General features: G+C 41.1%; 1 protein-coding gene across 1 annotated transcript in view; it reads left to right on the top strand.

Annotated features, from left to right (window-relative positions):
* The window catches only part of LOC113138270 (CUB and sushi domain-containing protein 1), a 950,854-nt gene that overhangs the window by 785,346 nt on the left and 137,982 nt on the right, over positions 1-27,526 (top strand). Inside the window, exons 40-45 of the mRNA XM_033325108.1 lie at positions 1,267-1,385; positions 1,674-1,743; positions 3,202-3,318; positions 9,140-9,349; positions 10,898-11,086; positions 12,478-12,655. Coding sequence (XP_033180999.1) covers positions 1,267-1,385; positions 1,674-1,743; positions 3,202-3,318; positions 9,140-9,349; positions 10,898-11,086; positions 12,478-12,655 — 883 coding nt within the window. The remainder of the gene's footprint in view (positions 1-1,266; positions 1,386-1,673; positions 1,744-3,201; positions 3,319-9,139; positions 9,350-10,897; positions 11,087-12,477; positions 12,656-27,526) is intronic.

The following is a 27,526-nucleotide window of genomic DNA, read 5'->3' as shown; positions in this document are numbered from 1 at the left end:
GCTGGCAGTGACTAGTAGCCCTAGTAGATAGATTTGTGGTACTGTCAGAATTTTACAGGGCATCACTGCTCTTTCATAACCAGGGTAAAGAGACAGCAGTTTGCCCACCCACAGAGAGAGATGGCCAGTCAAATGGAATAATTTCATTGATCAGTTGTCACAACAGGTTGCTGATGCTCTGGATAATAATAATGTGTGCATGCATATGCATTCATAAGTTACACTCTTATATAGTTTTTTCATGTATGTCCAGTCTAAAAAAATAAAAGTCTGTCTCCCTCATCCCTCTGTACAAGCACTCACTCATGTAACAATCACAAATGTCATACACTGGGACTTTTCCACCTGGATATTTGTGTGTGTTTTCAGCTCAGTGGAATCACATTGTTTTGCTAGTTAAGAAGGTAGATAATGAACCAACAAAAGCAGACGTGCATGGAAACACACACACATTTGCGCATAGTATTTCTCCTCTACTCTTTATCCCTCTTTCAACCCTGTGTTACCATGGTAACTACTCCAGAGCAGTCCCCTGTCGAAGTTTCCAAGTAAAACACACAACCAGACATACACACAGACATCAACACACGGATACACCCCTGATGCTATTTAATAAAGGTCTGGGTGTTGTCAAACTTAAAGATGTGTTTAGTCCCTTGATTGTGTTGGGAATATACAACTAATTATTTTACCATTAAGCAAATTTTAGAGACTGCTGGCACTGCTGGTGATATACTTTTTCAATTGTACATGCTATCAATTCACAAATGAGCTCTTATATATTATAAAACAAGATATCAAGAGAGTAATGTGAAGTAACGTGCCATTTTATTTAATCAAATTAATCTCAATATTGTAATTCTCTGTCATGTGTTAAACAATTTTAATTTACTTTGAAATTAGATTTTTGCTGTGATTGTGTTATTTATAGGATATGTTTAAATCAAGAAGTGAAGGGATACTGTACAAATGAAGAGGAAGGCAGGAAAGCCAGTAGTAAAGTTTTGCTGGAAAAGTAAAGGGAAATAATTTTGCTGTTGACATACTGTTGGCCTTGATAAGTTCAGTTGTAAAGGTCTTGACAGTAATGTAGATTTAGTTGTGTTGAACATGAAGATGCGGTGCTTAGTTAGTTTATACTGCATTTTAATGTCTATGTGCTTAAGTTGTTTGTCCAGAGCATATTAATTTTATACATAAAAAACATAGTAATCGTGTAGTTCATCATGTTTTTTTCTTTCTTTTTTATTTATTTATTTTTTGTAGCTGTTGGTCTAACCACCTGTCCAGAGCCAATGATCCCAGCCAATGGTATTAAAACTGGAGACAGATATATGGTCAATGAGGTGGTAGCATTTACCTGTGAATCAGGTTACACGTTACAGGTAATGAATAAAGACACACAAACTGACCAATAGACACATATTAATATATACATCCACGTTTTGAGTAGCAAATTGATGGTTTTCACATATTGTGGCTATAATTTGATTTTCAAATGTTGTCTATCAGATACAGATAAACATTGTTAAACAAATCTTGTGTAAAGTCAGAAGTTGTTGTCCACAACAGACTTTTTATTTGCTATTGTTAGAAAAAGAAATAATTTTCATTTTTAAAGTTGTACCAAATTCCTTAGAGAGTTATTTTCTTAAATCTTATTATCATTTCAGGGTCACTCTCATATTTCCTGCATGCCTGGAACAGTGCGCCGATGGAACTACCCACCTCCCCTTTGCATAGGTAACACAAACACACAAAGGCACTGGACTGTTGGCTGTATTGTGTTATGAATGATCGATCCAATGGAAAAGAAATAAATAAGTCCTGCAGGTGTGAGGGTCACATTGAATTTAAATTTCTGCACAGCAAATTGACAAATTTTGTTTGTTTGTGGCCATATGTTCTTTAGAAAGCTACTACTTAGTGGATTTTTCCCAGTTAATTTGCATTGTCAGAGTAATATAAACATTGCTTTATTTGGGTCACTGAGTACAAGCCAGTGTGTGGAATTTTCCAGTTGCACACCATATAATACTGTAAAATGACAACGAATGTCAGTCAAAATGGATATAATTTTTTAAAATAGAAAGTTTAGATTCAAATCAGTACACCAGAATCCTATATGCAGCCTTCTGCTTTATACCTTTCTTTAACACTAAGCTTGACTAAGGTCTAATCTGGCAGCAGCATGTGTCCTTTCACAGTAACATACAGTACACAAATAAGGTAGTAAGATCTGGTAAAAATTAGAAAAAGTTGAATGAGAAAGTGTAGTTTTTAAGAGTTAGTTTTCTGGTATATTAAAGAAATCTGATTTTTGGAATGTCAGGATCATCTAAACTCATTCCTGCCATAGCCTGCTTCGTTGTGTCAGATCCAACATTTTCATTTTCATTCAGAGACATTTGGATCAAACAGATCATGACAAAATCTATCATAGGTTCATAAAATTAAAAAATGTGACTTCGTCCAATAGGATTTAAAGACATTGAGTACACATTGCCCAAAGCTCAATAAAATCATGAACAAATTTTGAAACCCAGCATGAAATCCAGTCCCCCAACAATTATACTTATGTACCAAATAGATGAACTCAGTGACACATTTTTGTTTATTTATTTACTGTGTATTCATATTTTTAGATATTTTAATGATCCCAAAGAAAACTAACTATAATTTTAGAATATGGGCAATTTTGCTTTTACTTTTTGACATGTATCCACTGTTTACTGTGTATTTTTTTTTACAGTAAAACACTTTATTTATAAAATACCTTTCTAGAACAAAGCTTATAAAGTTTATTAATTTTATTGTTATTAAAACTAACAATATTTTTATTTTAGTAGTGGTCAGTCACATCAAGTTTATAACCCTAAGCATTAGTCCTTTTTCATTTTCAAAATAATGCCATGTTTTAAAAATATTTTCTATCAGCTGTATTACTTATCCTCTAGAGGGTCATGGCAGAGGTGGGGGGCTGGAGCCAATCCCAGCTGGTATTTAGTACAAGGCAGGTTGCCATTTATTCACAGGACAGAAAAATACTTTCAATAATTCAAATTTATCGATAGTCCATATGTCCGTGTCTGCTTGGAAAAATATGTGTTCGGGGACCTTTTGCTGCTGGTTGCGGCAAAGACAATGAAATGATGAGCTCTGTCTGTTTTAACAATGTGTTTGCTGTGCTTGTGTTGTCAGCTCGTTGTGGTGGAGTGTTGTCTGAATTGAGTGGTGTCATCCTCAGTCCGGGTTTCCCTGGCAACTATCCCGGCAACCTGGACTGCACCTGGCAAATCACCCTGCCAAGTGGATATGGCAAGTGTTATGGGTTAAAAAGCAGTCCTTGAAAATACACTTATAGTACACCTTTTGGCAGTGGTGGACTTAGCAATTTGGGGGCCAATGTGAACATCTGTATGGGTTCATCCACATCCAGGGCTTTTTTTGGTCATGCCCTTAACTTCTTCTCACTTCAACTTCTTTGACCTCACAAAGCAATGTATTACCCTTGTATTACTCCTGCTCTTCTTTGACAGTTTACTTTCTCTTTCTTGAATCTTTTTTCTCATGTATTACACTGTTTCTTCTATGTCATCGCTATGTTTTCTTCTGTTACTATTTTCATCTTTCCTCCTTTGTGTTCCTCCAGTTTCCATTCTTTCTCCATTATTTTTCTCCTCCTCAAATGTTATTTTCATGTCTTTCCTCCTTTCTCCTTTTTTGTCTCTGATATATGACGTTACCATTGCCAAAGATCCTACTAACTGTTTGCTCTCCTCTTGTTTTCTCTGCTTCTCAGCACTGCTTGAGTAGCTCAGTTTCATGGTTGTAACTGTAGGTGCATTCGAGATGAACTGTGCCTTGCCTGGATTGTAGATGAGAACAGCTGTGTTTAAGTCAGACACTTTAGAGCATCTTAAAGAGACGTGAACAGGAAGTCAACGACGTCCACCCTAGTCCCTAATTACGACATCCACCCTAGTCCCCAATTCCTCAATCACTGTATAGTGCAACACTATTTAGATTGCAGCCTTTTTGCAGTCTCCCTGCTCACACCTAACAACAGCTCCTTGCTTGTCTTTGAGTTTGATGGGAACTGTGTCCATTTTTTTTGTTCTAATTTTGAATGAATTAAACTGTATCTTATATACCTACTGCCAAACTGGTTACCACAGGTACTTTGAATTGAGCAGCCAGTAATGGGTGTAGGTAGTTGATCCATAAAGTGAGCCCAACAAAGCTTTCTGTGCATTCATATACTATTAGGCCCAGATATCATATGATAAATTGGTATGCAGATGGCTACCTCGGTGTTAGGGTGCATTCTACTTTGCCTTCTTTTGTGGCAGAAATTAAAACTCTGCAAACCTGTTGTGAGGACATCAAAGAAGTGGACCATGGAGGCTGCGGGGAACTTCTGCAGTGTTTGGACTGTACAAACTGGGACATTTTTAGGTTTGCCACCAACAGTCTGGATGAGTACACAGACACTGTGACGTCCTACATTAACTTCTGTGAGGACAGCGTCATTCCATCACGCACCAGGGTGAATTATAACAATGACAAACCCTGGTTCACAACTAAACTCAGAAAGCTTAAGTCAGAGAAAAAGGCTGCATTCAGAAGAGGGGACAGAGAAAAATACAGGAAGGCTAAGTACAGATTTAGTGAGGAGGTGAGAAGAGCTAAATCTGTGTATGGTGAGAGAATAGAGCAGCAATTCTCAGCCAACGACTCTGCCTCTGTCTGGAAAGGGCTCAAGGCCATCACCAACTACAAGCCTAGAGCCTCCCACTCTGTGAACGACCTGGCCAACAGCCTGAACGAGTTCTTCTGCCGCTTTGAAAGATAATTTAACAAACCTGACCTCCCCCACTCCTCTCCCCACCAGCCACTGACCAGCAGCAGTCCCATGTCCATTTCCATACCTGGATCACTTACACAGCTCCACACCTCTGTGCCCCCCTGCCCCCCAACCCCCACACCTCTCTCTATCAAAGACGGAGATGTGAATAGACTGTTCAAACGACTGAACTCCTGCAAGGCTACAGGCCCAGACTCTGTCTCCCCCTCCACTCTGAAGCACTGTGCCAATCAGCTGCCCCCAGTGTTCACAGACATTTTTAACACCTCACTGGAGATTTGCCATGTGCCAGCCTGCTTCAAGACCTCAACCATCATCCCAGTCCCCAAAAAGACCAGTCTATCAAACTCCTGAAGTTTGCAGATGACACCACCCTTATCGGCCTCATCTCCTACAGGAGTGAGATGGACCGTCTGGTGTCATGGTGCACCACCAACAACCTTGAGCTCATCTCCCTCAAAACAGTGGAGATGATTGTGGACTTCAGGAAGGACCCAGCCCCCCTCCACCCCCCTATCCTGTGTGATACTCTGGTGACCTCTGTCAAGTCCTTCCGCTTCCTGGGCACCACCATCACCCAAGAGCTCAAGTGGGAGCAGAACATCAGCTCCCTCACCAAGAAGGTTCAGCAGAGGATCTATTTCCTGCGGCAGCTGAAGAAGTTTCACCTCCCTTCAAAGATGCTGGTGAACTTCTACACTGCTATCATCAAATCCATCCTGACATCCTCCATCACAGTCTGGTTTGCTCCAGCCACAGCCAAAGACAAGGCCAAGCTGCAGCGTGTCATCCACGTTGCCAAGAAGGTGATTGGCTGCAGTGTCCCATCTCTCCAGGAGCTGTACATCTCCAGGACCCAGAGATGCGCAGCCAAGATCGCAGCCGACCCCTCTCATCCAGGACAAGAACTCTTCCAGTCCCTCCCCTCTGGCAAGAGACTCCGGTCCATCAGGACCAAGACCTCACGCCACAAGAACAGTTTCTTCCCCACTGCAGTCAGCCCGCTGAACAGTACCCCAGTTACCCCTATATGACCCCCCTCCCCCTCCCAAACTAGTCACTTTTCACTTTAACATTCTTAAAGTGCACCCAAACCGTCTGGTGTCATGGTGCACCACCAACAACCTTGAGCACTCTTCACCTTTCTGTATGTATATAGTATTTATTTTATTCTTTATTCTTTTTTCTAGTTTATTCTAAAACTGTGTACATACTCCATATCTGTATATATGCCAGCACCAGACACCAAGACAAATTCCTAGTACAGTAAAGTGTTCTTTGCTGTACCTGGCAATAAAAACTGATTCAGATTCTGATTCTGATAAGGAATATCACCACTATACAGAGACCCAGAAACATTACAAGTTTCCACAATTCTATAAGAAAAAATATAAAATTGAAAAACTGATTACGCTAGTAAAAACCCTTCAAAGTGTATGAATGCTTTTACACACTGTTGTCTCTCATATATTAGACACTGCAAAGTGTATATGCCTACTCTTTTAGTTGTAGTTTGTCAGCTTTGTATTTATATTTAACACTGAACAGTTTCCATCACATTTGAAGTGTTTGTTAGCATAAATTGTGGGGCATGATCATCATAATATCGCGTTTCTAATCAAAACAACTCGCATCCAGTCAGTGCACATATTGACAACGACACCATTTCCCACCATGCATTCAGTGTTTGTAGTCCGCCTTGCTCTCACGAGATTACCGCGACTGGTGCACAGGTTAGGTCAGAGCAGGTTGGTGTCAAATTGGACACAAAAGTAACCAACATGAAATGCCGCCTTGCTCATCTCAAATGCACCTTGTGTCTCCCAATCTTCACTTGCTCAAAACAAACCGCAACCAATCACTGTCACTTAGAATAGTCCATTGTAGTGTGTGTGTGTGTGTGCGCGTGTGTGTGTGTGTGTGTGTGTGTGTGTGTGTGTGGTGGGGGGGGTGGGGTGTTAAAACACTTTTGCAACTTGTCACAAATTGAGATTCTGGTGCAAATTTTAGAATGTTGATACAAGGAAATGCAAGGTTAGTTTTAAGTGATGAAAAATACCTTAACCATAAATTAAGTTAGTAGGTAGGTAGTAGGTAGTTTGGGGCCCTAAGGGACCACCTACCTTCGCCTAATGGTAAGTCCGCCTCTGCCTGTTGGTGTAGCTGGGAAATGTAGAGCTTCTTTTTATTACTGCATTTGCAGCAGAAACACATGGTTTATTGAATACTTCATCACACACGTGTGCTGGTTAATGACTGCAGTAATGATTTAAATAGGACACAGTTTTGATTTTTTGTGTGTATGTCAAACATGCTTCTGTGTCTAATTACAGATACTTTATGTTGATGTCATATAGTGTATAGTTAATGTTTTCAGAAACACAGGCTGTGTCTGAAATAACTCCGTACTCCCTACATAGGGCCCTATATAGGGAGGATGCCATTTTGTAGTGGTGTCCGATTCGCTAGTAACTGAAAAGTAGTGCCCTCAAAATTTCCACAATGCATTGTTAAAACTAGTGAGAAGTGATGGTCACTAGACGGGCAGAATAGACCGTCATGCATTGCGTGGATGAAAAAATGGTGGAAATGCACGAAAGTTATAAATATAGATTCAAGACTGTAGCCGAAAATTATGAACAAATGGTGAAGGTATACCTTTTAAGAAAACATTCGGGATGAGATAAATAAATTTTTACCACTAAATTACTGAAATAATAAAAATAAATATAGCCGCAAGTGGTGATAAACGGCCCCCTCCGAGGAGACCGCTCCCCAAAATGGAGCAACCCCCCCCCTTGAGGGAAGCCCCCCAATCTGACCTACCCCTGAACTGACTGCCACCCTCAGCAACAGTGGGCACTTATACAGCATTGCAAGTAGTACTATAAAGCTCCCATTGGAAATGAATGGCTAGGTTCAGTCGTCACCATGGCAACAGAATTGAAAATAGGGTATGGTCCAATTGGCTTTTTTGATGAGGATGCGCTGAAGAATGTTTGTGCCAAATTTGGTACAGTTCTGACAAAGTAAGTGTAAGTAGACTGGGGGTGCTATTGCATTTATTGTGATTTTCCTACATCACATGGGTTCAGGCCGCTATTGGGCCTATTTTGATTTAGTTTAATCAAACGTGTTCAGGACGGCAGGGACTACAATTCATCAACTGGTCCGAATGAAATCTGACAGTGTGTGTGGGAGTTATCACAAGTTGAAGGATTGTTGGCGAGCCAATAAATGTACGTCAACTGAACGGCAGCGTCAAAAGAAAGTGAAGCCAAAAAATTTGGATAACTTTTGCAGCCCCACATGTCTGGGTGATGTTGACCAAGAATTAGCTCATTTGGTCAAAAGCCCTAGGACAAATTTGAAAGGGTACAAAGTGAGTAAAAACGGCGAACTCAGTGACCTTTAGATTAAATCCAGATTGGTTGACTTCCTGTTGTGCGTATCTTGAATTGTGGGCAAATATTTGTGAGGGGGGTCAAATTTGAGTTTAAAGCGCAGAAGAATAATAAGAATATTCCTAACGTTTTCCAGGCCCAAGGCCACCTGTCCATCATAATACATACATTTTCGGAAAGGTCTCGCGCATCCCCATGTCATGGTGGGGTGTGGGGAACCGCTACACACTCCAAAGTCGCCCCCCCCTGCTTCTTAACTCCTAGCCCATTTGGCAATAATAATAGTCCCTTGCCTTTCTTCACCTTAGGTGGAGGCTCGGGTCTAATTAGTTTGAAACACGAACTGAAGTCTACATGCGCCGGTGACCCTTGCTACATCATAATCGGTGACAGAAAAGTAGTGGGTGAGTGTCCGAAAGCGTTAACAATTGAGTGCACTATATAGTCCGCCTTGTAGTGTTCCACTATATAGTGACAGAGGGGTTAGGGAGTAGGGTGGATATTCGGACACAGCCTAAGTCAAATTAGAAGCTAGATTCAAAAGAGCTTTATTGTCACTGTTACAGACAGCAACCAAACAATTTAATTTTTTGCAATCAAAATCAAAATGTGGAAATTAAAGTATAAAAATATTGTAAACTTATTACACAGCTTTTGTGCATATAGCATCTCTCCATGTTCTATGGACACTCTGAAAGTGCACTTTCAGGTCCATAAAATAAAGCTATTAGCTATATTAATTTCATGACATAAAGGCTACTTTTATGTCAAGAAATTAAAGAACTTATGAAAATCACCTACACTGTATTTCTCATATACTTATTCTTCTACTGCATATGGCTTTTCAAATAATTTGTTTGTATTCCAGGAGCCCATATTCAGTTCCAAAACTTCTCTTCTGAGGACAACCATGACTTCTTAGAGGTCAGGGCTGGACCGCAGCACAGCTCTGCTCTAATTGGACAGTTTACTGGCTCACAGATCCCACCGCCTCAACTGAGCACTACTCACCTGACGATCATTCATTTCTATAGTGATCATTCAGAGAATAGGCCAGGGTTCAAACTCTCCTATCAGGGTGAGTTCACGTGTGATTTTGGACTACTTAAGCTTTGCTTTCAGAGTGCTTTCTAAATAATCTCATATTTAAAAAATATTTTCCATTCAACCATTCATTACCTATATTACATAAGCATCCCTGAGACATTACTGCACCTAAACTAACCCACATATACATTTGTGTAATCATTATTTTTTAACTTTTTATTCCAAATTGCACTTGCTGTGTCACTGTACTACTGTGGAGAGTGTGCATGTTTCCCCACATGGTTGCACCATACTATTTTTCTTTCAGCAGAAAAACAGGGAAGATGAAATACGTGCAGAGTTTCACAGTACTGCAGTACTGATTGTGTTGAATGGACACCAGCCTGCATCTCTCAAGCTACCCTAAACTTTCAAGGCATGTGTTTAAGGCCTTGGAAGTTTAGGGTTTAATAGACTAATTATTTGTATACCAATCCATAAAATCTCAGTGGGATAAGTGTTCATTGTGAACACAACGTAAAACTATCCACACGCTGATGTTTCAACTCAGATGTTGTTAATACTAGCTTCAGCTCTAAACTCTGATTCCAGTTTTAATATTTGGCAATGAGTCTTATACATGATTTTTGTATGTTGTTTCTGTGATCTGTTAGAGACAGTTTTTGGGTTGCATTCTCATAGTTGCAAGTACTCCCAGTACCACATGGATGACTTATGGGCTACTTTTTCCTCTTTCAGTGCTTGGTATTTCTCTATATTATCAAAATCCTTTACCTTGATGCTGCCTTCTCATGGGAACTCTCTGTCACCACTTAATTTTTCTGTTCCTTGTTTATTTTCACAATGTCATTAGTTTTTCAATTTGTGTTTATCTACTGGGACCTTGAAATCCCATAGTATTTTAGTTCTTAGTTAGTTTTAGGTCCTCAGCATCCTTTGTGACATCTCTCATTTGGACCTGGAAGAGTTTATCCCATAGTTTGTTCCACAGGTGTTCCTTTACACACCCTGTGCCATTGTGTTGTATGCTGTTATTTCTTACATCTTAGATACCACCAACATGGGCAGTCTCTAAGGCCTGTTTGCACCATCTGCACCTCAGGTACTGTCTAGTGCTGCAGGGCCAGTGTGCATTGACCTAGTGCTGAGTGCCTGTTTTGTGCTTTGAAGCACTTTCTCTCTCTCTAGTTTTGTCTGGAAAGTGGTATTGCAATATCAGCCACCTCTGTTCTCTGTCTGTGACACATTTAATTGGAGGACTTGAGCTTGCCATGACACTTATGCAGAGTGAGATGAGACCTCTGATACTCATATTTACTGAAGTAAGTCTGGCATGCCACGCATGCAGAACATATGCCAGAGAACTGTGTAGGAGGAGATAAGATTTCTTCTTGTTGCTGCACATACTATTGGTAGCCTCTGTGATTACCAGATTTTAATACCACTTCAAGTCTGTTAGCTGATAGCAAAGATGTCTTCAGTACAGTGTATCAAAATTTTCAAATTGTTAAATTAATCTGAAATGAAACAATACTAATTTGAAATTGACACTCATTTATTTTTCCATTTTTGTCTTTAGCTTATCAGCTGCAAAACTGCCAGGACCCCTTTCCTTTCCACAATGGTGACATCATCAACACAGACTACAGTGCTGGTCAATCAATAACTTTTCGGTGCTACCCTGGTTATGTTTTGATTGGACACCCAGTACTAACATGCCTTCATGGAATCAACCGGAAGTGGAATCACCCATTTCCACACTGTGAGGGTAAGAACAACTAAAGACTTTTTGTTTAGAGAATGTTATTATTGTAGAGAATATAAATATATATATGTATTGAACATGAATGTGTTGATTATGTCTAGTTTATGAATTATGAATATCATAAACCATCTTCATAATTTCAGGGCACCAGATCCTTTGATAACCAGTCAATTAATTAACAATGCAGGATATCAGTCTACAATCTGAGTGAGACTTCCCAGATTCAGTGATGTATTTACTGTGTGAAATAACATAAATGATGCCAGTCACAGATGTCCTTCTAAGATTTATTCAACTATTTCCCCTCAGAGAGAGAGGGTCTCAAGAAGTCTGCAGATCTTGAAATCTGGAAAATCTGAAAATTTGAGTGTGTACTGTCTTTTTGTGTCTTGCCGTGCTGGGCGGGGAATCCATTTGGTTAGTCCATCATCACGCTTGACACGATGTGGTTGGTCCAGTAGGTGCTCCATCCTCGCTGGTGATTGGTATACAGTCCCTTGACTGTGGGCTTGCACCTACCAGTGCAGGCTCACTGGTTGGTGTGAAACCAGAGACTAATCTTTCCTTTAAGTGTTGTAAGTTTTAAGAATGTTTTTTCTAAAATGGGAACAATAATTTCTTTTTCCACACAGCAAAGTTCAAACACATGACAAACTTAACAACTAACCAGAGTCAATAGTTCACTGACAACATAATCAATGAAACTTCACATAGTTATACGGATTAACCACAAGCATGAATGACAGATAAACAATAGCACGGTTTCTATATCACACCATAGTCTGACTGCGAGGCTGTATAAGTCTGGTCACACATGTTACATATTTAGCAATCAAAGCAGAAATATAACAAGAGCAATTCATAAGTCATTTCAGGTCCTTTCTAGACGGGAGTACTTTTAAGGTATTTATGGCTGGGCGTGAGCAAGGGGAGTCTGTTTGTCAAGAGGGGTTCTCTTAGTAAGAGCCGGTGGTCTGCTCTTTGTCAATGGTGCCTTAACAGTGCAGTATTTGTTGGACAGGGTTGTGCCACTTTCTGTTGTTTACCTTAGTAGGTCACTAAAGTTTTAGAGCAATAAATTACCTGAGGCTAAAACTCTTCCTCAATCTTGGAATGTGAACATATTCCTGCCTTTTGGTCCGCTACATTATGCAGTTTGAACTGAAGCACTGTAAGCAGTTTAGCAGAATATAACAATTCCTGTGTCACACTGATTTACTCTCTACATTAGTGCATAAATGATTGCTATAGTTTCTACCACTATTACTACTAGTAATGTCAGTAATAGTTATATTGCTCACTGTCTACAGTTCAACAGTTATTATCTTCCTTCCAGGTCAAATGTGTTAGAAGAAAAAGACACATAGATAATCTTATACCTCTGCTTTTTACAGCTCCTTGTGGGTATAACATCACAGCCGACAATGGCACCATCTATTCACCTCAGTACCCCAATGAATACCCCAACTCCCAAGACTGCAACTGGCTCATCACGGTTCCCCATGGACATGGTGTTTATATCAACTTTACCTTATTGCAGACAGAGCCTGTTACTGATTACATTGCTGTCTGGTAAGTCTGGGTGTGATCACACTTGAAGATAAACGCACACACACACACACACACACACACACACACACACACGCATCTTTTACAAAACCAGTGTCATTGGTATGTAACCAGTGATAAACTTGAAGGCTTTTCATCACTTTGTTTTTCTAGAAATGCAAGTGTGTAAGCTCTTAAATTTATCATGCATGATCTGGTTGTTCAAATATTTTTTAAAATTAGTTAATGACCTGGGGACCACTGCTATAGCTGTTAGTGTGCCTGACCACAAACACAGCGACGCTGGTTCACTCCAGGACCAGCTGTCTTACACCGCATGTGTCTCCTTGCTCTCCTTCCCCATATTTCTTGTCTCTCTCCACCTTCTCCTATCAAATAAAAGCAAAATCTGCCAAAAATAAAAAACTAAAAAATAAAATAAGTTAATAACTGCTAAACTAGCAATTTGAGTTTATATTTGGCTCTACCTCCATAGAAAGTTTTCCTCAGAAACATGTTAGCATGGATACCACTCCATACTGAAAAGGCATGGCATTCCCTCTGGGCAATGACTGGTTGGGGATTACTTCATTGTGGAACAAGACAATAACCCCAAGCATTGTAAGAATTCTCTAGAAAAGAAAGTAGCTGCTGGAAAAGTGATGGCTTGGCCAGCTCAATCACCAGATTTGAACTCCATTGAGCTGGTGTGGGAAAAGCTGGGCCAAAGAGTTCAGGAAGACTGCCTAACCAGCACAGCAGACCTCTGGGAAGTGCTGCAGAAGTGCCTGGGAGGAAATCACACCTGAATATCTTCAAAAACTGATCAGAAGTATGCCACAGATTTGTCAAGCACTTATTACTTCAAAGGGTGTTTTTTTTAATGAAAGCAAAGTTTAACATACTAATTTGATTTGATCAGCATTCTGTGCTCAGATATGCTTAAGGAATTGTTGTGATCAATTTACAACCATTTGAATTGATAAAACCAACAAAAGTTAGTAAAAATACATAAATGTGTAGGTCTTTCCAAACACAGGGAGATGCACAGAAACCATATGCATTAGTTGACACAGCTCTATAGACTCCTGCATACCCATACTCTGTGCTATGAATAAGCAAATTCTCCTGCAGTAATGCTGAGATTCAGTGGGGAGGTAAGATTGTAATACAGGGAGTGTGAGAATAATGCATTTACAAAAATCCACTGACGAATTCAATCTTGGTCAGTACCATGGCCATACACAGATGCAGAGAAGGCTTAGGAATTTTGACAGTAATGATGAGATTCAGTGGGGAGTGGGAAATGTATGAATGGAGTGCTGGAGCTGGCTTCAAAAATGCAACGGGGCTTTGCCTGATCTGAAAATTTGCATCTTTCTAGGAGAAATTTCTAACTTAATGGTTTCAGTTTGCATTGCATTATTTTTTGCTCTCAATAGTAATATCGCATAAATAGAAAATTAAGAAGAAGTAGGATTTTGGCCGTATTGTCATTTGGTGTAGGTTTGGTTTAAGAAAGAAATATTTGGTGTGTGGATGAGGTAAAATTTTAATTTTCTGGCTGAAGAGTCAAACTCTAGGGAGTGACCAGTTCAAATGCAGGCACTGGGAAAGTAATAGGTTTGCAGTCAGTGACAGCAGCTATAGTCTAGCTGCCAGGGCTATGGATATAGTTATGGAGAGGTGCGGCATCAAGTTATTTTGCTGTTGGCAATTGCTTTCAGTGATTCATGTGTTTTTGATATATTTAGTAGGGAACAACCATATAAAGTCACATTCATAGATGGTAGGGTACCAGAAGATATTTATAATATTAGATTAGTGCATACATGATAGACTTTTAACAAGGTCAATATACAGTGGGTACGGAAAGTATTCAGACCCCTTTAAATTTTTCACTCTTTGTGCCATTGCTGCCATTTGCCAAAATCAAAAAAGTTCATTTTATTTCTCATTAATGTACACTCAGCACCCCATCTTGACAGAAAAAAACAGAAATGTAGAATTTTTTGCAAATTTATTAAAAAAGAAAAACTGAAATATCACATGGTCATAAGTATTCAGACCCTGTGCTCAGTATTGAGTAGAAGCACCCTTTTGAGCTAGTACAGCCATGAGTCTTCTTGGGAATGATGCAACAACTTTTTCACACCTGGATTTGGGGATCTTCTGCCATTCTTCCTTGCAGATCCTCTCCAGTTCTGTCAGGTTGGATGGTGAACGTTGGTGGACAGCCATTTTCAGGTCTCTCCAGAGATGCTCAATTGGGTTTAGGTCAGGGCTCTGGCTGGGCCAGTCAAGAACGGTCACAGAGTTGTTCCGAAGCCACTCCTTTGTTATTTTAGCTGTGTGCTTAGGGTCATTGTCCTGTTGAAAGGTGAACCTTCGGCTCAGTCCGAGGTCCTGAGCACTCTGGAAGAGGTTTTCTTCCAGGATATCTCTGTACTTGGCCGCATTCATCTTTCCTTCAGTTGCAACCAGTCGTCCTGTCCCTGCAGCTGAAAAACACCCCGACAACATGATGCTCCCACCACCATGTTTCACTGTAGGGATTGTATTGGGCAGGTGATGAGCAGTGCCTGGTTTTCTCCACACATACCGCTTAGAATTAAGGCCAAAAAGTTCAATCTTGGTCTCATCAGACCAGAGAATCTTATTTCTCATAGTCTGGGAGTCCTTCATGTGTTTTTTGGCAAACTCTATGCGGGCTTTCATGTGTCTTGCACTGAGGAGAGGCTTCCGTCGGGCCACTCTGCCATAAAGCCCCGACTGATGGAGGGCTGCAGTGATAGTTGACTTTGTGGAACTTTCTCCCATCTCCCTACTGCATCTCTGGAGCTCAGCCACAGTGATCTTTGGGTTCTTCTTTACCTCTTTCACCAAGGCTCTTCTCCCACGATTGTTCAGTTTGGCTGGACGGCCAGGTCTAGGAAGAGTTCTGGTCATCCCAAACGTTTTCCATTTGAGGATTATGGAGGCCACTGTGCTCTTAGGAACCTTGAGTGCTGCAGAAATTCTTTTGTAACCTTGGCCAGATATGTGCCTTGCCACAATTCTGTCTCTGAGCTCCTTGGGCAGTTCCTTCGACCTCATGATTCTCATTTGCTCTGACATGCACTGTGAGCTGTAAGGTCTTATATAGACAGGTGTGTGCCTTTCCTAATCAAGTCCAATCAGTTTAATTAAACACAGCTGGACTCCAATGAAGGAGCAGAACCATTTCAAGGAGGATCAGAAGACATGGACAGCATGTGAGTTAAATATGAGTGTCACTGCAAAGGGTCTGAATACTTATGACCATGTGATATTTCAGTTTTTCTTTTTTAATAAATTTGCAAAAATTTCTAAATTTCTGTTTTTTTCTGTCAAGATGGGGTGCTGAGTGTACATTAATGAGAAATAAAATGAACTTTTTTGATTTTGGCAAATGGCTGCAATGACACAAAGAGTGAAAATTTTAAAGGGGTCTGAATACTTTCCGTACCCACTGTAACTATATCTCAAACACATGAATACATTTGGTAGTGACTGGGAACTGGGAATATTGAGAACTATCTACTTTTCAGGGGTATTGAAAGACATAGAATAGCTGGTAATTCTGTAGCTACTGCTACTACATTACAGCCACATAAGTAATATAAAAGTGATACCCATCACTACTCTGTTTGCAGAGTCGGAATAATTCATTAAAAATAGTCATTACATTTAATTTGTCTAATGTAGCTTAAAATAAATTCAATCCTGTGACTTGACCAACATTAATACAGGGTATCTGCAGGTTTCTAAGAGCTAGATTTAAGACTTTTTAAGACCTTTTTAATACCACGCTGAATGAAATTTAAGACCAATTTTGTAGAAATAAAATAAAACATCCCACAATACAACCAATTACCTATTGATATAAACTGTTTACACACCGTTTGATTTATTGTGTAAAACAAAAATAAAATGCCAGGTGTTTTCCGGCAGGTTTCCGCAGCCGCTTTGTCTTATTCACACCGCATGTGGGTCTCCAAAGCTTTCATACCCATTGTTCCGAGTTTTACATTTTTTTGCACAGCCTGCACCGGACCTCGAACACGTTGCCACTAACTGGACTTAACCACGGCGCAAAATTAGGGTTTTGTAACCAATTGTCATTAAATTTACATTTACCCATGGCAAAAGACTAATGCTGAAACTTTCCCGCAGTTCACGCAGCTGCCGGAAAGCATGTGTTAAATGAACTCCCCTCAAACGCGTATTTTAGTTGGTTCCGCCTATTTCGTTCTGCGTAACAAATACGCGAAAGGCTTTCAAATTGATTTCAAGATGAAAATAAAATCTTCGTTATGGGGTCGGTTAGATTTCATTTTAAGACCTTTGAAACGCGAATTTAAAACATTTTAATGCTAATTAAGGCCTTAGTTTTATAATATGGAATTTAAGACTTTTTAAGGATCCGCGGACACCCTGTAATAACTGTTAATTTAATCATTCTTCTATAAAATATTTTATTATGTTGTACAGTACTACAGACATTTGGTACTATACATGTACATCATAGCAATTTCAGCACAGTTGGATATCTGTAACTGCTTTCCAGTTGTCCGTCAAATAAAAGATTCAGGGACTTTGGACACCTTTCTTTTTGACAAAGGTGTGCTCACTGTTGATCTTACACAGATCTTATATCCATGTAGGTTGAGCTAGTTCTTTTTTGTGAGTCTTGGGCTTCTGCTGAATTGTCTAAGAAAAAGAATGGGCTTTTTTTGCAGAAGCAGTGTCGGAGGTATAATAGGTTAACAGTGATTTAATGGCTTATGTCCCGTGTGAACATAGGCTTTCTGAAGTTTTTAAATGACGAACTTTGTATTTGCAATGGTTTAATTATATGAACAGGATAACTGACATAATTTAATTGACCTCATAAGAGCATAAGACTGGGGGCCTCTCCCTTTCCATGAAATGAGCATTTGGCTGCTTCGAATTTTCACTTTAGTTGGTCAGAGAGTTGTAGCAGACAGATAATACCAGGTTAATAGGAAATTGATTGGGAGCATAATATCAGTTTAATATAAAACTTTTATCATAATGCAACCATAGGGGGACACAATCCAGTGTCTTCATGTGCCAGTCCCAAGTCCGGGTAAATGCAGAGGGTTGTGTCAGGAAGGGCATCCGACGTAAAATTTAAGCCAAATCAAACATGCAAATCACAAATATGACTTCCATACCGGATTGGTCGTGGCCCGGGTTAACAACGACCGTCACTGGTGCTGTTGACTTACAGGGTGCCAGTGGAAATTGGACTACTGTTGGTCGAAGAAGGAGAGGAGGAAAGCGTACTCGTGGTCAAAGAGAGAAGGGGAAGGGCAGGAGTGTAGGACTTAGAGTAGGGACTTTGAATGTAGGGACTTTGTCAGGGAAAAACTAGAGAGTTGGCTGATATGATGGAGAGAAGAAAGGTGGAAATTTTGTGTGTTCAGGAGACCAGGTTGATAGGTAGCAAGGCCTATAGATTAGGAGCAGGGTTCAAGCTGCAAAGATCAGTAAGGATGAAGTGAGGAAGGCGTTGAAGAGGATGAAGAGTGGAAAGGCAATTGGTCCTGATGACATACCAGTGGAGGTATGGAAGTGTTTAGGAGAGGTCGCAGTAGAGTTTTTGATTGGGCTACTTGACAGGGTGCTGAGAGAGGAACTGTGGTTTTGTATGATGAAGTCTGGAGTGGCAGAGAAGTATGTTTGAGTGGTGCAGGACATGTATAAGAGCTGTAAGACAGTGGTGAGGTGTGCTGTAAGGGAAATGGAATGTATTGAAGAAAAGAGCCCACCGTGCTTGCTGCACATTCAGCTGCTTGACAGACTGCAGGTAGGCTAAGTTCTTGTGGTTGGTCCATACTATGAACGGATGCTCTGCCCCCTCCAACCAGCGCCTCCATTCCTCCAGTGCTAGTTTGATCGGCAGGAACTAATTTACATCGTAATTTCTCTCAGCTGGTGACAGATGCTGGGAGAAGAAGGCGCATGGATGTGATTTATTGTCCGCCTCCGAGAGTTGTGACAGGGTAGCCTCAACTTCCACATCTGAAGCGTCGACCTCCACGATGAATTGACGTTGCGGGTCTGGCTGCAGGAGGATGGGGGTGACGTGAAGCGCACCTTTAACCCTCTGGGGTTGACGCACGCCCCGGCGCGTTTTGACGCATCTTTTCCTGATAAGGCCAAAACAAACTTAAATTACTCCGTCAATTCTGATCGTACAGGTAAAAGAAGTATATCATTCAAATCTGTAAAGGGTCTAGTTTTAGTGGTATACCATCATAATAAAAACAAAACGTTGTGCTTTTTTTAAATAAAGAAAGCCGGCAGGGTGCGCTCTCGGACTTTTTTGCCTTTCATTTCTCTTCACAGACGCGTAAATAAAACAACCACAATCTCAGCGAATACTTGGCTCATAAAAATAAGAATTATATGGCTAGAAAGCTTGAAATGTTTTCTTTTGAGTGAAACAATTCAAGTCGAAAACAAATCATCACTTTTTATTTAATCCGTATGAACGTAAAGAGAAGTCCATTTTTTCCTGTCTCACCTCATTACAGGTAATGCGGTCCCGCCTTGTACACTGTCCACTGTTGACATGTAAATAATCTCAGGTGAACCAGGTAAATATGTGCACACCCCCAAGAAATGACATAAAACGTCAAACTTCATCATAGAATTTACGCACTTTTTCTGCGCGGTTGGATGATGGCGCGTCACAGACATGAAGAAGCGCTTCTTGTATTCCACACAGAGACAAATAGTTTAGCTTGTCCTCAGAGTAAAAACACTGATTTTAACTCAAATGAGGATCGTTTGGCTCCTCATTGTTTTGTATTGTGCTGCACTAATCCGTCCCATCTACATTGACTGAAAGGCTCATTATGCGCGTCTTTGTCTGGTCGTTCAGTGCGTCTTTTGTCTTCTCAGGTAAATCACATCAGGACTATTCATCCTCAGACACACCCTCTTGCATTATGGCCTTTCTGGACAAAAAGTGTCTTAGAAAATTTAAATCAGTGTATTGTTTACTGTGAATGTGTGAACAAGATGACATTCACAACACTGTGAAGTAAACACTTTAGCCTACAACATGCAGGTCTCCAAAGTCTTGTGAACCAATGTTCTGTTTGTGTTTTATGGTCTTATTTCAGTGAGTAAAAAATTGTAGTTTTTCACTAACCATGCATAAACACTTTTTTTCTCAAAAACACAATCATGTATAAACTTGCTGCTCACATATTATTGTAGCCAATTTTGTGCTGATTACAGTGTTATCAGACTTTAGACATTAATATGTTTAAAAGACACTGAAAAAAGCACAAATGTCAGGACATGTCAAAATTTGTCCAGGCCCCGAAAACCCCCTCAGACCCCAGAGGGTTAATTCTGCAAAGGCCACTTCTGTCTCTGGGGACCAGGTAAACGGGATCTTGGGAGACATGAGCCAGGTGAGAGGCTGAAGCCCTGAATGAAGTGGCGGTAAAAGTTAGCGAACCCTAGAAACTGTTGAAGTTTATGCTGGGTCGCAGGTCATGGCCACTCGGGGCTCAGGCCAGCTCAACCCAGCTGCATGGGTTCATCTGGATCTGTGGGAGGAGTGATGGGAGTCAGCAAAAGCCTGGGGTAAGACCATTGTGTTGGGAAAGCGAGGAATGGTGGTGTCGGGAGAACCCTCGCTGGGCTGGCTTTCTCGCATCGCCTCTCCCAAATCCGGCTGTCCAGTCGGATAACTGGCTGCACAAAAGAGGAAAAGAGGAAAAATCAGTAGCGTTGTCTCGACAGGTTAACCATCCTTAAGCTGTTCACATAGTCCCTGTTTAAACAGCTCCCTCAACACAGACCCAGTCCATCCCGTGTCTGCTGACACAGTCTTAAATTTAATTGCGTAGTCCACTGCGCTTCTAATGCCCTGGCAAAGAGGCAGCCGAGGCTGTGGACGAGACAACACACGCGAAGGGAAAAGGAGAGAGACATAAGGCATCTGGGAGGGCCGGTACTGCCGCCTCATGACGTACTGTATACACCAAAGAGTTAAAATATAACCAGTTCTAGAATGAATAAAATTGCTTATCTTGTAACAAAAGTACATGTGATGGTCTGGGATATGTTAGATGTTGGATGAAGAAGAAATGGGAGAACCAAATTATTATGGGCAGATATCAGAGCTTCTTCGAAACAGCAAGACCCATTCCGTGTTCCCAGCCAGCAGTGGCAAGTACCTACCAACAGGGACCCAAGGAAGAACAAACCACAAAATAGTGACAGAGTGTTGGGGGATATTGTTGAACAAGTCTGATCCATGATTGCTCCACCTGGTCCACTTACAGGACTTGAACAGGGTCCTCTGCTAGCATACTGGTGCTTGATACACCACATAAACTCACAGATACCATAATGCATCCGTGTAGCATTGTTTTAGTTCAGAGTGAGCACTGAATTTCTCAGAGACAATTTTGTGGATGTAGAGCTAAAGCTAAAGGCTAAGATGAACAATAGAAGGTGGAGATACAAGCCTTTTCTGCCCTCTGAGCTCATGAGGAATGTTAACTTGCTTCATAACAAGTGTGACAAGCTGGAGGCGCTTGTGAGGAACCAGCAGCTGTACAGGGAGTGCAGTTTGATATGTCTTTCTGAGTTCTTGTTGAACAACAACATACCGGACTCGTGTGGATATACCTGGCTTCACAGGTGTATGAGTGGACAGAGACCCAAGGACGAGCTGAAGGACGAAAGGTGTGAGAGTGTGGTTGTTTTACACAGGTTGTCAAAGGGTCACTTAAATGTGCTGGGCTAAAGAATGCATGGTATGGGATTTTTAGTGTTTTAGATGCCTGTAAATAACTGCCAATATTGTTTTAGTGCCATTAGATGCCTGAAGATAGAGCACACCTGAAAAACATTTGGGGCCTTTTCAAGATGAGTCCACCCCTTTCCTCAGCTATATAGTCCTGAAATTTAGCTAAGAAGACAGAGAACGCTGTAGATGCCTTCTCTCCATGCTGCATGAATTAAACTGATATGATTCCTCACACTTGTGTTTGTTCTTGAGAATTATCAACCTAAGAAATTTCCACAACAAATTTGACAACCCAGATGGTACGGACACTCCACTGATCGACACCTGTTCTAGACCGAAGGTTAACCTGTGAGTGACAGATGCCAGAGGATGAAAAAATAACCCAATAAAAAAAAAAAGAAACAACGAAAACACCACTGGCTGAGTATTATTCCTTTGGGAAGCCATATGGTTTATAAGGAAACTATCCCATACGAGAAAACATGAAAACTAATACAGTACTATAGAAGTAAGTTATTATTATGAGAACCGTCTGAGAATGTGTTTGAGAATGTCATTAGGAATTGGGCATATGAATGAGGTGATAATTTCATAAGCTTTGAGGTGACTTCTTCAGTGTCTTGTATGCACAACGTGTATACAATAAGGGTACGTTGCTCGGAATGAAAGTGTCATCTTTCATTCCGAGATGACACTTTCATTCCGGGCAACGTAACAAACTACCTGGCTGAAGAAAGTTATCTGAAGTGTGTGTGTAATAAGATCCGACCATACAATGAGATGGAAAGATCAGTGTGAGTGAGAACTTATTATGTGTATGTTATAAGCCCAGTGAAAGTGTAAGCACCAGTCCCAGTGAGTTTAGGAACATGGGGAATAAACCAGGGAAATTAGAAGTCTTATCTGACTCTCTTACAGGCCCTGCTAAAATAATGGCAGATAAATGGGGTAAATGTGCGATTAAGGAAATTACACTATGGCACTCCATCAGTGAGGGAGTGTTTCTGTTGCAAGGCACACTTAGCACAGACTGTTTGAATCGAATATTGTTACAAAAAAGAGAAAAGGAAGTGAAAAAGAAAAGGAAAGCAAAGGAAAAATTGGCACTCAAAAGTGGAAAAGGGAGGCAGAAGTGAAAGAAAAAAAAATCTGCACGATTAATGGTCTTCTTCTTCTTCTTCTTCTTCTTCTCCTCCTTTCGGCTGCTCCCTTCATGGGTCGCCACAGCGAATCATCTACCTCCATTTAACCCTATCCTCTGTATCATCCTCACCCACACCAACAATCCTCATGTCCTCCTTCACTACATCCAAGAACCTCCTCTTTGGTCTTCCTCTAGGCCTCCTTCCTGGCAGCTCTAACCTCAGCATCCTTTTACCAATGTATTCACTGTCCCTCCTCTGAACATGTCCAAACCATCTCAATCTGTCTTCTCTCTCTTTTTCTCCAAAACATCTAACATGAGCTGTCCCTCTGATGTACTCATTCCTGATCCTATTGTAACCCTTTTTACGTAAACCCACTTGGACGGCAGGCTATGTGAGAGCTTGGATATAGGCCAATTCAGATTCACCTAGATTCGCTGGAGCCGTAAAATGAGTAACTGTAATGGATCAGTCAACACACGTAATAGACAACTGTGAACTTTACTATGAACATATTAATGAACAGAGATTCAAATACAATAAAACATTATTCAAGTGTGCGTGTGTAGAAAAGTAAAACAATAAAATACCAATTCAAACTCAGTTCTTTGTTCGACTCCTGTGTAAAGTCAAAGAGTGTTCAGTTCAATATCCTGTAACTTGTTTAGTCACTTGATACCACTGTTCTCATCCATGGGCTCGGCTCGCCATCCAGTACTGAGAAGATGTCCATTCCGCAGGTTCATCATCCAGTACTGGAAAGAGGTCCGCGTCTTCGTCTCGAAGCGCAGTTCAATTGTCGATCCAAAAATCAAACAATATCAAGGAAAGGAAAAAACCTGACCTATGGAAAAGGTCAGAATATTATATCTCAGTCACATCTATAGACTAATTGCCTATAGTCTACTCACGTTTCATCAATCACATAAGAAAAGTATCACATACACATGGCATTAGCTTTGGGCTATCGCTAATTAGCATCTAAGCTAGCGGACTTTATTTCAGCACAACTTTCTTACATAGGAAACTCACCAATGCAAGGCAATGTGTTCTAAGCAGAAAATGGTGTATTTTCTAAACGTCGGCTGCTCTCAGCTGTTCTTCAGTTCAAGTTGTCAATCGACGAAGCTCTCTCTCGCTCGGTGTGTCTCGACCGCATAGTGATCATGAGAGTCTGATATCACGTAACTACGTAAACTGGATGTTCCGATTCAGGTCGTATAGTGTATACTGGTAACTCACCAGCTTTCTCCACTACAACATAAATATCCTTCTCCCATTTATCAGCCAGTTTATGTTTACCTCTCAGACGCACTGCCCGAACCAAAACTCTATCTCCAGGTTCTAGTTTTGAAGGTTTTACCCTTACATCAAATTTAGCTTTGTTCTTGTCTGCCATCTTCTTGGCACTCTCAGTGGCTAGTTGGTAACTTTCTTCCAGCGTAGACTTGAGTTTCTTCACATACTGTGAATGTGACCTTGAACTATTGTCCCGGAAAGGTAAACCAAATGCTAAATCAACTGGCAACCTTGGTTGGCGCCCAAACATTAATTCGTAAGGTGCAAACCCAGTTGTGTCATTTCTAGTACAGTTATACGCATGGATTAAGGGTTTCACAAAGTTACGCCACTGTGACTTATCTTTGTCTTCCAAAGTTCCAAGCATACTCAACAAAGTACGATTGAATCGTTCCACAGGATTTCCTCTGGGATGGTAAGGTGTAGTACGGGATTTATGGATGCCCATAATACCACATAACTCCTTAATCAAACGGGATTCAAAATCAGGTCCTTGGTCACTATGTAACCGTTCTGGGACTCCGTAGTGTACTATGAAGTTATCCCAGATGGCTTTGTCTGAGCTCTTTGATTTGCAGTGGGAATCGCTACTGCATATTTAGTGAAATGATCGGTCAGAACAAGCACATCTTTGGTATTGCTCCGATCAGGTTCAATGGACTAGAAATCCATGCACACTAGTTCAAGAGGTCGGGTAGATCTTATGTTAACTAGTGGAGCAGCTTTTTCTGGAGGGGTCTTTCTTCTAACACAGCGACTGCATGTTTTGATCCTAGTTTCAAGATCCATTGCCATACGAGGCCAATAGAACCTGCGTCTACCAAGGTCTACTGTACGTTCAATGCCCAAATGGCCCATGTCACTGTGAATACTCTGGAACACTGTGTCTCGCAGTTGTTCAGGTAAAACAAGCTGGTATGTGACATGTCCACCATCTTGGCGTGGTGATGCCGTCAGCATCCGAGTTAAGTTTTCCTGCTCTACACTGGAGCTTAAAATTGAAAGTCGATAGAGCAGCTAGCCATCTATAGCTCATTGCATCCATCTTAGCTGTAGTCAAGATGTATGTAAGAGGATTACTATCGGTTACAACAGTAAACTGGTTCCCATACAAGTAATCATTAAATTTCTCAGTCACTGCCCATTTTAGAGCCAAAAACTCCAATTTATGGGCTGGATAATGAGATTCACTTCTGGACAAACCCCGACTGACGTAAGCTATAACCCTATTCTGGCCATCTTGGATCTGATAGAGCGCAGCTCCTAACCCAGTAGTGCTGGCATCAGTATGAAGCAGGTATGGCAACTTAGGGTCAGCAAAACCCAATACAGGCGCAGTGCTAAGCTTTTCATTGATCGCTTTAAAAGCATCATCGCATGCAGAAGTCCATCTTTCACCAAAAGGTGTTCTGGGATCATGGTACGGGACAGGCTTGTCTTTAGGCTTCGCACTTTTGCGTAAAGGCGGATAGCCTGCAGTCAAATCAGTGAGGGGCTTGACTATATTGGAATAGTCCTTAATAAATCGTCTATAGTACCCTGAGAAACCTAGAAACGAGCGAAGCTGCTTAAGGTCACGGGGTACAGGGCAGGTACTTAAGGCCTTCACTTTCTCGGGATCAGTCTCTACTCCTTTGTGAGATACTATGTGCCCGAGATATCTGACAGAAGTTTGGAAAAACGTACACTTTGTGGGAGAAAGTTTCAATCCATATCCTTTCAGTCTGTTCAAAACTTTCATCAACCGGGTCTCATGTTCTTCAGGCGTTTTGGAAAATACAATGATGTCATCAAGGAACACAAGCACTTCTTTAAGGTTCATGTCCCCCATGCATTTCTCCATAAGATGCTGGAACGTGCTCGGTGCATTCGTGATGCCTTGAGGCATTCTGTTGAATTCCCAAAACCGATAGGACATACGAAGGCTGTCTTTGGTTTGTCTAGTTCCTCTACTTCGATCTGGTAATATCCTGATTTTAAATCGAGGACAGAAAACCATTGTGATCCATTCAAGGTTGAAAATGTTTCCTCCAAGTTAGGAAGAGCATAAGCATCTTTCACAGTCTGCAGGTTAAGTTTTCTGTAGTCTATACAGAGGCGGACTTCACCACTTTTCTTCCTTACCACTACAATGGGGGAAGAAAAGGGAGAAGAAGATTCTGTGATCACACCTGCTTGTTGGAGCTCTTGCAGATGCTTACGAACTGCTTCCAAATCATTTGGATGTATAGGTCTTGCTCTATGCTTAAAAGGAGTTTCATCTGACATTTTGATCTGATGTTTCACTTGATCGGTTCTTCCGAAATCTAAATCAGTTTGTGCAAAGACTTCAGGCATACTATTGAGCCTTTGAGTTATGCGCTCTTTCCATTCAGAGCTAATTGGAGAAGTGTCAAAGTTGAAATTCAAGCCGGATCTTTGACTAACAGAAGACGCCGATGGTCTTACTGAATGTTCCTGTGACAAGACTGAAAATCACTGATTTCCCCAACCTCACATTTCTGAGGAATCATCACATCACGTTCGGATTCATTGGTCAACACAATTGGTACCAGGTAAGGTGACCGTTCAGGTAAATCCACAAGACAAGGTTTCACTAGAACACCTCCGGGCAAAGCCGACACAGAAGGGTGTTCTACAAGAACTGATCTCTCTGTGGTATTGGCTGCTACCGATACAGAGCTTTCTAGAACAACAGTTTGACCCGCTGGTAGTAACTGAGGTTCTTTGCTACGTGTGGTCACTAAGCCAAGGGTAGTATCTTTAGATTGTTTGTGTCTCAACTCGAGAACTTTCAACACGGCCCTATAACCATGCGCTGTATCCGGCTGCAGTCCAGAACATGCCTGACTATAAAAATCGTACAGTACATCGAGTGTGTTAGTTCCAATCAATACTAGTGTCTGGGAAGGTGTGCGTACGTCAGGGACGACTAACGCTAGTGTTTGTACTTTGGCTTCGAAGCCTAGAAATTCTTTGGGAAAATCTACACTCATTTCGATGTAGCCTAAATAAGGTACACATTGGCCATTTGCTCCTTCAACTTCTAACAGCTCATACAGTGGCTTTATCTCGTGAGCTGTCAAATGACTCTGATAAAACGAATGAGGAACTGTAGTTACTTGAGAGCCTGTGTCTAGTAAACAGTGCGCAGAGTCACCGTTGATCTTAACTAGAGCAGTACTTTTAGTACCGATCGATCCTTTGGGCAATCTAAAACTATCAGCTCTCGTACGTGACTTTAACATGGCGTGCTTCCTTGTAGGTGCACTTGATCTATGCTTAGTGGGACGGTTTGTCTCAGCCATGGCCCCTGTTTGTCCCGCAACAGAGGCAGGTTCTAGTTTAAAGGAGATGTGCTGCTACGCTGACTCTCCCATATCTGCTGACGCTCTCTCAATTCTTTTCGTTTAGCTGCTACGAGTTCGGAGTTAGGCTCCGACTCTCATGCGGCAGCAATGTGTCCATCCTCTCCACAACGGAAACAATACCAAGGCTTCGGCCTTGTACTGCAATGACTGTGTGAGGGTTAAGGTAGTTTCAGATTTTGCATGATCAGGTTTTTTAGTTTCTTTCTTCCTATTGGGCAGGTTTTTCTTTGGTGGGTTCGATTTCACGTATTTCAAA

The sequence above is a fragment of the Mastacembelus armatus genome, chromosome 3, assembly GCF_900324485.2.
Source record: "Mastacembelus armatus chromosome 3, fMasArm1.2, whole genome shotgun sequence".
NCBI classification, from domain to species: Eukaryota; Metazoa; Chordata; class Actinopteri; order Synbranchiformes; family Mastacembelidae; genus Mastacembelus; species Mastacembelus armatus.
This window is presented reverse-complemented; position numbering and strand designations above follow the sequence as displayed.